The 15,249-nt window shown below is 42.0% G+C and overlaps 1 protein-coding gene across 3 annotated transcripts in view; it reads left to right on the top strand.

The window, feature by feature from the left end:
- Positions 1 to 6: 6 nt before the first annotated feature.
- Positions 7 to 15,249, top strand: part of PMEPA1 (prostate transmembrane protein, androgen induced 1) — a 62,456-nt gene continuing 47,213 nt past the window's right edge. For 2 of the 3 annotated variants that reach the window (XM_006024076.2, XM_006024075.2), the window contains exon 1: positions 7 to 186. In XM_006024076.2, coding sequence (XP_006024138.1) covers positions 81 to 186 — 106 coding nt within the window. In that variant the 5' untranslated portion in view covers positions 7 to 80. The remainder of the gene's footprint in view (positions 187 to 15,249) is intronic. The other variant, XM_025204690.1, reaches the window with a different exon arrangement.

The following is a 15,249-nucleotide window of genomic DNA, read 5'->3' as shown; positions in this document are numbered from 1 at the left end:
CTCCTGCCGCCCGGCCCGTGCTGCCTGCATGCGGGGCGGCCCGGGCCCCGCCGCCTCGCCTCGCCGCCGCCTCCTCGCCCATGTATAACTTCATGGGGCTGAACGGCACCGCCGGCATCGCCCTGCAGCCCAATGTGTCCTGCACGTGCAACTGCAAGCGCTCTTTGTTCCAGAGCATGGAGATCAGTGAGTGGGGCCGGGGGGTGCGCGTGTGCGAGTGTGTGTAAGTGTGAGTGTGAGGGGGGGCGGCTATAAATAGCCCTGGCCGAGCACGGCGGGGCTCAGCTAGTGCAGGGGCCCTGCCACAGCCTCTCCTCAAGGGCCAGAGCAAGGAGATTTGGGGCACTAGACACCCTCTTCCTCCTCCTCCTCCCTAATCCGCACCTGGAGGCACCGGTTCGCAGTCGGAGTCGCCGTCCGCCGCGGGTGTCTTTTGGAGGAAAGTTTTGTGCGAGATCCAAAAGTCACGCGTGGCCGGCGAGAAGGCGAGTGGGGCTCTCCCGGCGCCCCAAATCGCAGTAAAGTTGTAGCCGGTCGCTCCCCGTCTGTCAGACTGCCGCGAGGAGCGAAGAAAGCCGTCGCTGTTAAGCGGCTTGTCCGGTCTGTGCACGTCCTGATCTTTAATCTGTTGCTGTTTGGGATTCAGCATCTTTGTGTCGGAGCATCCTGGCACGAGCAGGGACGACCGCGCTGCGTCCGCGGGCGAGGGACCTGCCGGGCTCAGAAATCGCTTTCGCCCGACCCCGTGCAGAGTTGTGAGGGGTTTATATCATGAGGGTTATCCTCGCCCCTCTTGTTTCCTTCAGCGTATGTAACATTTCCTTTTCAGCATATGTAAAATTTCCTTTTCCAGTTCATCTTTTTTTTTTTCTTTTTTTTTTTTATATCGTCCCTTCCCCTCAGCTAATCAGCTGTAATGATGTTTTGGCTGACACCGAGGCAGTCTTGTTAATTTAGTTGTCTGCTCTAACTGTCTGCTCTTCCAAATAGACTACGTTTCTCACTTCAGCTGAAGTGATGCTCAGGAGATTTTGACCCATAAGGTTAGCACTGTTAACACTTTGAGCCTTGCTTTTAGGTATCTTAATTAACCGCTCCATTTCAATGATACGCCTTCAATTATTGGAGGGCTGGAGGCAAAAGTGGAGCAAATATTTTGAAAACTCGTTATAATTTAAAAAAAAAATTATTTTAAACTGTAAACATGGAAAATCAGTGAGAGCATTGTCTGACCCAAATAGCCTGTACTTCTGCGTGGGATCACCCTAACAAACTACCTAGAAATGGAAACGGAGTTTTCTTTTTAAGGGAAGTCATTTGGCTTCCCTGGCTATTTTTAAAAATGCATTGCCTGGGCCTGATTATTTTCAAAGCGTCTCAGCCTGTGTGGCTTTTCTGCAGCCAGAGGGCTCATTTCTACTTGGGTCGACATCCAGTACCACGCAGCGCAGTCATAACCTCTGTGTGCTAGTGCGTTTGGCGCAAAGTGGAGACTTGGGCATAATCTTGCTGTTGTTAACACCCCAATATGGCAAATTCATTCCTGATGTAAGCATGTGAAAGTCAGTTGAACCCTATTTAATGCCACCGATTCCCATTGACACCTTAGGATTGGGTCTGTTGTTTGGGGCTGCAGAGCTGTGTTTTAGGGCAACTCTGGTCTTTAGCATTTCGGATAGTCAAAGCCTTGAGTCCTCTGCCATCAACTATGCCAGCCATATTTTGGGTTGATTTGGTTATATATAGATTTTGGAAAAAATCTATAGGCATTCATAGAATGGGTACTAAAACGTGTTCAACCTGAATTGTAAAATAAACCATAGCCTTTGTACTGTATGCACTTTTAATCCTGATTTAATCTCATTCGTGTTCAGACAAAGCTAAGCTGGATTTGCCTGATTTTATTAACACTACCAGTACTGAATAGACCATTATTCTTTCTTGACTTTAACAGGCCATGCTAGATAGGAATACCAATAGAACTCTACAGATTAAAAGATACAGATTTCTTTTTTTATGCCAGTCAGGGAGTGAATGTAAACGAGTCTGTTATCCCATGACATAAACCTGAGAAACTTTTTTTTTTTTTTTTTTTTTAGTTTAGGCCTGATCAGAACTGTGATAATATCAAAGTGGAATATTTTTGAAGAATTAGCATCCACTCTGTCTTTTGAAGAAACAGTCTTTCTTCTTCCAATCTGATCCTTGGCACAGGTTTCTTATTGGAACAGTCTGATCTTTTAATTTAATTGCTTGACTTCTTAGAAATACTGTCCATTTCTAGATTTCCTGCAGTGTCTGAAAGGATTAGTAATAGGCAGGTGCTGATTTTGGGGTGTGCGTATGTGTAACCAAGAAAAAACTTACCTATTGGAGGATCTCTTCCTTTAAAAAAGCTAGAACCTACTCCATGAGACCCTATTCTCTTTAGTCTGCTCTATCAAATCTCTGCACCGCACAATCAGCTAGTTAACATCATGGTCCTGACCCAAAGTGGGTAAGTTTTCTTTTGACTTAGGCTTTGGAGTAGGCCTTTAAAACTTTTACCACTATCTTATGTTGGTGTATTTGGCAGTAACTTCCTTTGCTGAAATTAGTTGTTGTTTCCTACGAAGCAAGAGTGGTTATATTGCAATGGGGCTGGCTACACACATGCTTCTTTTTACTTTGATTTAACAGAAAGGACAGAGTTGAGAGTCTATTAGATTCATTAGTTTAAAGTAGATGGCGGGGGGCAGCATGACTCAGTTTTGAAAAATTATTTGGATGGGGTCTGAGAACAGGTAAAACGAGATTCCGTTTAATTTTGCAGGTATGAATCTAGCACAGGACTGATGCAAGATAGTAGCATAAGTGCAAACTCTTTCTTTTAATTTAACCCTCTAATTGGGTTAACTGTGAAGTTCATCTAAAATATTTCTGTGCATTTCTTATTTCAGGTGACAAACGAGTATTTAAACAAATGAAGCAGTTGGGCTCTTTCTGTCTGGAGCCTTCCTAGATGAGGATTACAAAGGGTTTTATTTTTTTTCAGTACAGGTTCAAAGTCTTGACTACCACAGTGACTAGAGAGAGTACTCTGACCTGGTGCAGTGCCAACACACTAGGCCAGCTAAGCTAGCCAGACATCTCTGCTGTGGCCTCTAATCAGTCACCCAGGGTGAAGGGGGTCAGGGGTGATTTCAGTGTTGTCTGCGTCTGTAAATAACTAATTATTCAGCCCAACAAAGTCCTTGCAACAGTCTTCATTCATAGCTCACAGCCTCTTGCCACAAACAGCTAAACTTGTGTTTTTATTCTGTCTGGTATAATCGATGAGCAAGTTTTTACAGGATCTTGTGAGGGCCTTGTTCATTCAGCATTTGGAGTCCTTTGTACAGGTAATAGTTTGCTATGAATGCTGAGCTCTGGAAAACTATGGAGCCGTTTCAGACCTGGAAGGACTTCTCGTATATTGATACAGGGTTGGGAACCTTTGGCTAGAGATGCCTCTGTGCTTCTGTTTTGCTTCAACCTTCCACGATAATGTAGATGCATATAACAGCTGCAGGGGTTCAGAGCTGGTCACCTTGAGTAAGGGGCTGGTTGAAGGTCGCCTTTAGTACAGTGAAGTATCTGATAGCTTTAATAATAAACGGGTTCTCTTGGTATGGCAATGAGAATATTCCCTCATCTTTTTCTTTTTTTTTAGAGCTGGAAAGCACAAGTTTTACAACCATTTAAAGACATTTAAAATTGTAAGTCTATTACATGTGAGAAGTTCTGTCCTCAGAAAGAAATCCACTGTTTTCACATCCTTTAGTTTAATAAACCAAATGCAGATGGCTGAACCTAGAATTTTCTCCATTCCACCCCCAAACTCTCTCTCTTTGACTAGTATATATGATATTCTATATTGCTGTGATTATATATAATTTTTCGAGAATGTTTTGTGTTTTTCATTGACGTGTCAATGGCAGCACTGGAACTGTTGTACTATCCTTACTGAAAAAAATCTGTAATACTGGCTCAGGTTTTTTACATGCTGTATTTTTTTTTTTTTTTTTTAACTGGACATTTCAGAAATAAGTCTACAAAAACAAGCACGGGTCTACTACCAGCTTTTTATCAAGCTAATTAATCTTTACCCGTGGCCATTCAATTCCTGATATTTCACTTTGATATAATCAAACGAAAAGTCAGGTGTGTGTCACCCAGCTTCAATTGTGTCTTTGCAACACCAAAAAGTGTTTTATACAGAGAGACTCTTTTCTGCATAAAATCCAAGTGGAGAAAAAGCACAGGTAGTTCTTACTTCTAAAAGGCTAAGAATTATCTGCACCTTCTCTTCTCCAGGATTTTACATGGAGATGGCTATCTCAGGTTACTTATGACTGTATCTTTACTCAAAAAAGGTTGTGCTTTCACAGAGATAAGTCACCCTTGCCCTGCTGTGTGTACGTACCAGTGGGGTCTTAGAGCAGTGTTTTATTTTAGTCCCATGAAATGACGACTTATTCTTCGTATTTTATTGCTGTCATTCAATGTTGATTCAAAAAGGGGATAGAGAAGGAAACAGGATCAGACATACAGAGTCAAGCTGCTTTTCCTTCTGGGTGAACACCTGTACAGTACTTCACATCCTGCTACTACAAGGTGGGTCAGACTCCTGTGGCATGCATTGAAACAGAGGCACCTGAAATCATTTATAATGCATAGCAGTGACATGATACAGTGAACTCTTTCTTAATGGGGCATATCCAGAAGAGGATATTTGACACAATATGACTTGTTACTCTGTGTCATGGAGGTGTTAGTTACCACCAGAATGAGTCTTTCTGTTTGTTTCGGGTTTTGTAGGAAGTTCTCAGATACTAATACATTTTGGGGGATAATGTACCATGGCGGCGGGGAACGACATAGCTATGTATTTTTAAGCCAAGGCATTTTAAGAGTTGGGACTGAAGTTGCATGTGAAATTTTGCAACATTGACTTGGGTTTAGCTGAATTCTTGATGCATTCTGTGGAAATGTAAACTTCCACAATGGTTCCCTTATTTTTATTTTGCTATTGCTCTCCAAAGGTACAAAAACTCAAATATCTTAGGGGCTGGCAGCTGGCTGCATAAATTCAAATCCAGAATCAGTTGTAAACCTAAATTAGAAATGGAATTTATAAATGAGATGACTTTTCTAATAGAAGTGTATAAGTATATAGTGACACCAGTGGCCAGTAACTACGACCTAGCCTTTTTCCTAAGTGGTAAATAATCGTACAGTCGAGATTGGTCTTGCCTCAGTTAACACACAGTTATTATTTGGTAACTGATCCGTTAGGACTTTTCATTTGTGATTTGTTTTTAAATAAAACCGATTTTCAATTAAGCGGATCTGCTGTATGCAAAGAAATCCTGTGTGGTGTATGTTCTTATTCAGAGCTTTAAGGTCTTTGGTATAGATGGTTTTAGTGCATCTATTGTCAGCATATTTTTGCCTTCTTACTAACAGCTTCTGTCATGGAACTACAAGGGCTGCCTTGCTGCATTTAAGTGTAGTCCCGTTTGCAAAATGAGTATACTCCTAAATATATAGAAAGCAAAGGGGCCATTAAGGACTATGGGGTCTGTATGACAAATGATTTTTGTGGCTCTGGGGCTAAATTTCTGTGAGATTTGCCTGTTGAAGTCAAATTCTGATCTTCTAGACATCAGTGAAGGGGGTGAAAGTGATAGTGTACATACATTTCTGTATGCCTGTATGCTTACTTGTTTGTAATTGTCTTCAATAATTGCAAAGGACTACAGTTTTATACATAAAATAATTGATAATAGCTAGTTGGCTTAACTGCCAGAAAATGGAATTTTGATCTCATGGGAATTTCTAAAGTATTGGTTAACTTTAGCAAGTTGTGTTTTATTTTTATTTCAACCACAGCAGCTTATTCCCAGTCTGAGGATTTGGGAAACTACTGATGGTGGAAAAGGCTTTGATGACTTGGCAAGGAATATAACTTCCAAGGCAGCGCTTTGATCTGCATTTTAAATGGTGCTTTGTAATGAAAACTTTTCACGTTTCTTTCCCCCTTTTCTAAGTTAGTTCTGCAGAATTTTGTTTAACAAGAAGAACAAGAGGAAGAGGACAACTTCTTGTCTACGTTGAAGCCACCTATAAGTATATAGTTCCTCATGTCCTGCAGATCGCATGGTAATTGCATGGTTATACTAAACAGGAAATTAGTAGAGACGTTAAACTATTATCAAAGTGTTGCAAGCCTTTTGAATTTTCTCCAGTAAGAAACCTATGGTCACTTTAACATTTATACTACAGTACTTACTTCAGAGATATCCCTTCTACCTAATGCTGCGTGTCTCTGCTTCCGAATATTTTTCCACCTGAAATAGGGCATTTTATTATTTTTAGGATGCGAATCCTTTTAATATTATATTGCACAGAAAAAGATTGTAGTTTCAGTTGACACCTCAGAAGTTTTGTACAGATAAAACAGCCACTAAGTTCTTCAGAATAGTTTGCGGGGGGGGGTTGTCCTTCCACCTGTCAGTAGCAATTTATCCTCGGGTAAACTGTATTGGGAATTGTGGGTTGTTACCCACATAGGTTATTTCTTACGCATGAAAAGTGATGGTTGTTGCAGTGATTCATGCAATGTGGATCCAAGTTTGTCAGAAGTAGAAGTGCAAAATATATTTTATATCTTATATTATAAATAGTTTAATTTAAATCTGCTTGAAAATAGTCGGTCTGTCTTGGGGCCGGCTTGTGTGGGCTTTGTCTTCTAGTTGAGGAGGTGATGCCCTTTAATGATGAGGGATAATTGAGCAGGCTTTCCCAAATAGCTTCAGGAGTGCCTCTGATTAGTTCTTGTAACTGCTGTTAAGCCTTTTCTTGCATAGACTCCCAATTACGCCAAAATAATGCCTTTGTGCAGGCACTGGTCAACTGGGGTTTAGGAGAGATCAAATACATTTCATTGGAGCGAAAACCCACTCCTTAGAGTATGTGCTAGTTAGCAAGGCACTCATATGGAGCTAAGCAGAGTTTTTGCATTTTTTAACTTGCACCTTATTGCATGCTTCTCTGGAAGTAAAAGTTCTTCCTGGAGTTAAAACTCATCCTACTCTTTGCCTCTACTTGATCCCAACTGCTGATTTTTGGGCAGATGGGTGTGTATGATCAGGTCTGTCAAAACGTGCAGTTATTGTGACCTGAATTTACCTGATGGATTTTTGCAGGCATTGAGATCAGCATTGAGGCACCCACCTACCCTCCACAATGTATTTCTGTTTGTGATCTACCAGAAATTTGGCAGTGCCTATCATAAAATCATGAAGGGACATTTATAGTTTGTACAGTTTTTTGCATTTGCACTGGATCTAGAGCACTGTCTGCTGTCCGTTTCTGATGCACATTGTAATGTCAGTCACAGGCTAGATTTTTTTCAGACTGAAGTCTAGTACGTAACTTTGAACTTACCTTTCCATGTGTTAGTTAGCTGTTCTGTGGTGGGTTTCTGTGATGCCTTCCAGTCATTGGTCTGTGTCTGATGTTAACGAGGTTTTACAAATCCCTACTAAAAATGACCGCAAGTGGTGAATCTTACACTGCAATATGTGCATAAATGCCTGTATTTGCATGTACAGACTTGCTTATGCCAATGCACTTGCTTATTCAGAACACTCTGTTTACATCTACAGCTATGAAGAATTGGGCATGTGATGGGAGTTTAGACAAGACATGTGCACTTTAACAGGTGCTACCAAAATGCTCAATACTGAAGACTTGGCCAGTGCAACCTAACAAGTACAATTCTGTAACAAAGAATGAAGGACGTGCATGCAAGATGATTAAATAACTATTTAAAATGACATAAATGTTGAAAAGATGCCCTTAAAAATGTATGTAGCCTCTTCAAGAATTATATAGGGTTTCAGGATCAAGTGAAGTAAGAAAGACCAATTTGTTGAGTAGCCAGTGTGTTACTCCAGCCCCCTACAAAGACTTGTCAGTAATAATTCTGTAAAACTATGAATCAACTTTGCATGACTTTGTGCAAATAGACTGAGTAATTTCTTTGTTCTTTTCTTCTTACTTTGTAATTGGTGTCTGTAAAAGCCCAAAGGTTTGGTTGTGTGGAAAGCATGATTCATTTATTGGTGTCTGTGCCGACTAGTTATCTTTCAGTAATTCCAGAGTGCTGCTACAAGCCAAGAGTGATTCATACATGGCTAAGTGCACAAACAAATGGGGTCATGGCCATCTGCAGAAACTTCTCTAATCTATTTATGGTATCAGAGAAAGAAGTGGGTGTATTAAGGATGATGGAATAGGTGTCAATTACATTGGTGAATATAACCGGTTAAGTAACACTAAGCATTGCTTAAAAATACTTTCTGCTTGTTGCTGATGATCATAACAGTAGATCACATTTATATGATATCACATCCACTCAGCCTGGTGTCTCTAGGTGGTGATTCCTTTAAGAGACGAGCATAACTGTAAGGTTGATTCCTTATGCCTACTTCAATCAAAATTCATATTGACATAGGTGACTGGTAGGGGGTGCACGTGCCCCCCCTGACGGGGTTGGTGCCCCCCCCAGCTGACACTGATGCTGTCAGTAGGGCGGGTACCCCCCATGACAGGGCTGCCGCCATCGGCAGCTTCTGTGGATGCCCCCCCAGATTCAGGAGGCACCAGTCACTCATGCATGTTGGCCTCTAGATTTTGTACATAATGAACTAAACCTTGCTCTCTGTTACTCCAGATTTGCAATAGTAGATGCCATTACTTCATTGCACTCAAAATTTGGCCCAATATTTGCATAGCTGTATATTCATGAGCAGGGATAATGTGCCATTTTTATACATCAAATATAACTGCTGTGGAATAGCTTAGAAAAGTAAATGCAGTGAGCAAGTAGGCTGACTCTCCTCAGAAAACCTTTCTGTTCCTTTTGTCAGTGCTTTCTTGGGTAATTGAGAAGAGAGCTGTGCATAGTGAGATGGACTGGACACTTATTCCGTAGTGACTTTGTGCATCTCTTGTCACTAATGTTGAGAATTAATTTTCCTTTTCTAAATCCTGGTGCACAGACTAACAGAAGCATCAGTGCTAATTGCACCAAATTTTAGTACTGCCCTCTGCTCAGACAGAAATACCTAAATTCTGTCCCCTGTTTGGGGAATTCAAACCAGGCTCAGTGGCACCTTGTTGGCTGTGCTGGCAATAGAGAAGAAAGGGGGTTTCAGGCTGGTTAGGAGAGAAGAAACCATTCTCAGAGTATAAGGAGAGGGATTTTCTACTGTCATGAACTTACTGGTGAAGAGAGTTGCCAAACTGAAATTCATCTATCCATTTCATCTAAACCAGTGGTAATTCTGCATAGGGTTAAGGATGCTATACAGCTCTTAGTCTTAAACAGAAATGCTTTGTTTTGTAAATAAGTAAGTATACAGGACTTGACAATTGCAGAGCTAACCATGTGAGGATCTTGTAGCACTTATGCAGGTAAGCATCACATTAGAGAGAGGCTTGAGCAGCAACATTAAGAAAAAAATCTGTGAGATTTGAAATGTGCCCATGTTCAAGGATACTTTGGCACTTCTCTCTGCCTAGTTTATAAAGGAGTCAACTGAAGCCCAGAGCTTGATGGGTTACAGATGTACTCTAAATTGAATGAGTGCACTAGAGCTGGCCGAAAACTGAGGAAAAATTGGGCATAACTGAAAATGTAAAAGCTTTGACCAGCTCTGTTGCACACTTGTTCAAGTGCAGTCGCTAAAAGGGAACTGGACTTCTGCTAACCTCTGAAATGTTTTCAGAAGGGGAAGTGACCCAGACTTTTGCCCTAAAGGGCTGAGGAGTCTGTTGTGGAATCAGAATTGCTCTCCTCTTGGTTTATTTAAACCAACAGATTATGCAACTCATGCTAGACTTGCCTGCAGGGGAAGCGGAAAAGGAACAATGCCATTGCCATTTAGATCAATTCCTATGCAATGTCTAGCCCTGAAACATTAGGGCCAAAATTTGCAAATCTGTGTACCCAAATTGTTGTTTTTTTAAAATCCATATTCAGGTTCCTCAGTCAGAGTCCTCTGACTCAATGTGCTGAGCACTTGTGGGGGTCATGGTGTCTCTTGAGACTAAAAATACTTAATCAGACGTTAGCTTAAAGGGATGGAGACTTTACTCAGTGGGTATGACTTGCTAAGTGTTCAGTATGGGCCTAAATCAACAGAGAGAGATTTTGAAAATCCCACCCTTAACATGTTCATAGTTTTTTAAACCCTCCAAAAGCCATAAAAGCGAAGTCATGTCGCAGACTTCCCACACCCCTCACCTGTTCTGCATTCCACATTCTGCTGATGATCCGAGAGACAGATGAATGCTTAGCAGAGTCATTCTCACACCCTTGGCTAATCTGAACATTCCTGTTGTCTGTGTTGTAAAGGGTGGGGTGTCCAGAATATACTTGACAGCTTAAAATACAAAGACCTCTCTCACACATGCTGCCAGCCGTTGCAATACGGATGCGTGAACCAACTGAGCACGGAGGAGGTAAACCATTTATAACCCTCACGTAGGGGTTGGTAAGTGAGAAGTTTGTCTAAGAAGTTTTTTGGTCAATCAGTTTCCAACAGGGCCAGGATGTGATGGAGGGTAGAACATCTTCTGGTTCTCTCTGGAAGCAAATGGAGAGAAATCCTGGCCTTGGTGAAGTCAAGGGAGTTCTGACATTGACTTCAGTTGATCCAGGATTTCATTCTTGAAGCGTAGTATGTCTTTTCGCGCTGATCTCTTGAAATGCTTGACATCCCTTCACATTTGCTAGCACTCTGAGAGGGCAATTGTGCAAAGAGCTTTTGATTTCCCCCCACATAGTATAAGAGTGACATAGCTGTGGTGATCCAGAAATTATGTGAGAGCCAAGGACTTCTTAGGGTTGTACCTTGTATTGGCCCAGCTATTAGTTGGCATAAAGTTAGACAAGCTTTGGGATGTGAACACCACTATTTCCAGTGATGTGCGTGGGAGCTGCAGGTGCTTGGTTGCTCAAAAAATGAATTCTGAACCTTTTGTATTGGAGTAGCAAGCACTGCTGTTCCTCGTGATCTCGGAGGTGATCTGCCTCTCCACCAATACTCAGTATTACTGTTGCACTGTATAGTTCCTTAGCTCCAATAACAGCACCAACTTGTATACATGTTAGTCTTTTCAGTACTGAGATCAAAAGGAACATTGGCCAATTAAGCTCCCCCTTAACGATACTTAAGCATCCACAGTTGCTTTGCTCTTTGTTTCACTCGTTCCAGAGTAAAAATTAGCTTAGATGTTTAATTTTATGCTTCCAATTTTATGTATGGTGTCTCTTCTTTATTTCCTTTTCCCCTTTCCCCTTCATAAAGCTGTAGTGAGAACTCTTTCCAGGTGAGAAGACCTCTTTGCAATCCACATAACAAATGCATATGGTGACTTCCGACTGAAATATTCTAGGCTAGTCTCCAGGCCCACTGCACGCAGTATAAAACAAGAGGCTGAGCATTTTTCACATTTTAGATCGGTTGCTTGGCTCTGAGGCAGTTTATTTCAAGTCTGGAATGACTGGGGCTTCGCTCTTGATGCAGCCTTCATCGTGAATGCAGGGTACAAACGTGACAGCCACCATTTCGGCTGACACCGAAGATTGAACTGGGACCTTTTAGGGCTTCAGGACCAGAGGTTTCCGTGTAGCAGTTCCTCTGTGAAGCAGATATGGGAGGGAATCAGCAGGTTACATCAGTATCATTTTTTATTAATACCTCTACTCTTCCAAATGTTAGTGTGGTCTTGTGACAGATGCTATTCTTCACCAAAATACATCAGCCACTGCTCAGTGACTAAAAGGGAGAATAAACGTAATGGGCATGCAGGGCACGTCTCCATGTGCCCCTACAGCGCCGTTGTTACTGCGCCATCGTTTAGTACTTCCTTTAGGCTGTACTAAAGGAAGTACTAAACGATGGCACTGCGCCGTACTGGCAGTGCAGTTATTTTTAGCTGCTGTCACTGTAGTGACGTGCTATAGCAAGGGAGCGCATCACTATGGTGATGCAGCTGCGGCGCCACAGTTTGAGTTTGCCAATGCTACATCGCTGTAGCGCGTTGCTACGGCAACAGCATCTTGTATAGACACGCCCACGTAGTTCATTCACAGTCGACTCACGGTGGCCTTTCTGCATTTATGTACAGCTAAATCCTGAAAGTAGCTTGTTGAAATTCGAAGAAAAAAATGCATGAATGGGTTTAATTTACTTTAATTCAGTTATGAAGTAAGAGGGGAAACCTCTCTGGCTGCATGAGGCCAGTCAATGAATATGTGAAGAATTAGCTGTTCTTCAAACAGGGCGACGGTTGTGTGCGAACATTAAAGAACTTCTATTTTCACTTGACCATTGGGTTTTGTTGCACTCCAAACCACAAGTGCACTTCAGTCTCAAAAGGCTTTGGAGAAAACTTGCATCATCTTATGTTCTTTTTCTTTGGTACAGGGAGGCCCAGATTATGCTCTGTGTGCGTCTTTCCAATGGTATTTGTAGCATTGGCTTTATGTTAAACCAAGGGAAGGCTCCTTATCAAGAAAATAAAATCAGGTGTAAGACATGCACTTGGTTAAAAAGAAACCCTGCCCAGTTGTTCAAATCAGCTGTTGCCAATGTAGGTGTAGCTAGCTTTTTTCACAGTGACTTCATGGATTTTAATTTGAATGCTGTAATGAACTTCAGTGTAGGGTTCACTGTAATGGACTTGCAGCTGAAAAGATATGGGTACCATGGAAGGCAGGACACCTCAGATTATAGGAACAGTTCTAGGAACAACAGTGCCCATTGCCTGCCAAGCCAGACACATCTGTCATCTGCTATACTTGGTTGATTGTTGTTTTGTTTTGTTTTTAAAGAATACTGGGAGATTAATTTAATCTTAGTGATGTTTGCTAGTCAAACTGTATCTGTAACGTTCATTCTGCCTGTGTTTAGGGATGGGCAGAGGGAAAGTTTTCTCTTATTATTTTTGTAACTACTAGCAGGTGAAAAATGCAAACTCTGTTGCAGCTGTACTCTCCTAATTGTGCAGATGCCAAGAACTGCAGCTTTGTTTTCCAGCCTGATCAATGCTGTTAGTTTAAGTAGTTGGATAATTTCGTAGCTCTAGGCACTTTTGTCTGACTAAAACGAGACCGGATTGCTTTGTTTGCCCCTCGTGGGGAGGAGAGGAGGGGACTTCCATTTAAACAAGGCTTCCCCCAGCCTCACAAAACAGCCAGCTGATGCTTCTGTGCCTCCCAACCTTTTTTGAATCAAGAGCATAAGGAAATGGGGGATGTTATATCTTGACCTCATTCTCTCACATTTAAGCTGGATACTCTCTTTCTATTTTCCTGCCTGAGAAGCCAAAGCATTGGTCCTGCTGGTCAGATACCATCCTGCCTTTTTTGATTTGTTTTGGTTTTATTTGTTTTTAGTGGAGCTTACCAGTTCTCACCTTTTGATCATGTAAGCCAGAGCTTTTCCAAGATAGAGAAATAGGGTAGATATGGACATTCAAGACTAATCTGAACCAATTGTCTGAGACTTCATCAATCTAGTTCTATCATGTTCCACCATTTTAAACCAGTCTCCGTGTCCCGAACTTGTGGTCTGTCATGGGTGTAGGCCTGTTTTTGGTCACTTATACTGCTTTATGTGTAATGTCTGTACCTAGAGGGACAGTACTCCCTCCTTTTGTTTCTCAACCTTCCCATGTTTAAACCAGGCCTCTTTCCAACCTTGTTTGAGGCTGCACTGGGTGGGATTATAACCAGTTACCTTCCTAGGCAATACCAGTCTGAGATGGTGAAAGCCCCGTTTCTTTTGTGAGCAGCCCAAGGATTTCTCTTTTGGTGGGGGAAGGGAGAATAAGAGGCTGAGGCTTTAGAGATTTCATTGCAATTGGGCACTAACTCATTTAAACATTCAAAAAGGGGTTCCAGAGACAATCTCATGTCTCCTCCCTGCATGTTTCCCACACTGAACCGAAATGTCTTCCTCAAGAAGGAGAGGGTGTGATTCTTAAGAGGAAAGAGAGAATTCCAGCTGTTTCTGGAGTACATCCGATACCTCTGCGCAGTGTTTGGTTGCTTCAGTGGGACACGCTGCCTGATGCTACTTTCTCCCAGGAAGATTCATTTAAAGCCGAACCAATTCCAGCTGTCGATGAGCACATTTTGGGCGGGACATTGTGCAGCTGAGAGGCTGTTCTCACTTTTCCAGTGATGTAATGAGGCAGTCGCAGACCCTGCGGCTGTCAGCTATCTTGGGGAGATAGGGAAGGATAGTCTGTGGCAGTAGATCAGTGCATAATGGCTCTGGTTGTGTTGGTTACAAACACTGGTGAAAGCTCAAGACTGGATAGTTGTCTGAGTTATCCTTATACAGCATGGAGTCTTTGACTTTTGTCATTGAATGCCGGCTGGGTGGATTTTGCCTGATTTCTGAAAACTGCTCTGTTGAGTTTAGTGTGCTCTTTATGATGACTATCCAACTCAGCAGCTGTATAGTATAGTGGATAGGGCAAGTGCCTGGGATTAAGGGGTTCTGTGTCTTATTCCCTGCCTAGCCAGTGGCTTTTGGCATGCTATCTGTTTCCTTTCCAAATCATTTGTCTTGGAGGCTGACAACTCCATGGTAACTCAACATGTGGACACTCTTATTCCCAAATAAGTGTTCTGGTTTGTGTTTCAGTTTACAAAGTGATTTAGCCTAAACTCAGAAAGGAGTGTTTGCCCATAGAGTTTTTCTGGAATAACTGCTCTGCTTTAAATTAGACCTGACTAATTCTGGCCTTGCTTTTACATATAAACAGACTCTTAACAGGAGCTGCCTCTTGTATTCATACAGTTTTCTTTAACTCTGCCTACTAGCCCAAGGATATTCTCTGAATGTGCAGTAGTCCTTATGTCAGCATTTCACATTGCACCCCCATGTTATAAGAGAACAGGAAGTGCCTCAGGTCCCTTTCAGGTCATCAATTTGGACTTGGCATACAGTCAAGCACAACAGGAGCTTGGAGTTTGTAGAGATGGGGCGAAATCTTAAGGTTATGGCATGCCTGGTGGGGGAGGTCTTCAGCAGTCTCCAGGCAAATAGTGCCTAGTGTCTTCATAGATTCATAGATGTTAGGGTCGGAAGGGACCTCAATAGATCATCGAGTCCGACATCCTGCATAGGCAGGAAAGAG

Source organism: Alligator sinensis, unplaced genomic scaffold, assembly GCF_000455745.1.
Source record: "Alligator sinensis unplaced genomic scaffold, ASM45574v1 scaffold970_1, whole genome shotgun sequence".
NCBI classification, from domain to species: Eukaryota; Metazoa; Chordata; order Crocodylia; family Alligatoridae; genus Alligator; species Alligator sinensis.
Note: the sequence above shows the minus strand (reverse complement) of the source record. Positions and strands in the feature narration are given on the sequence as shown.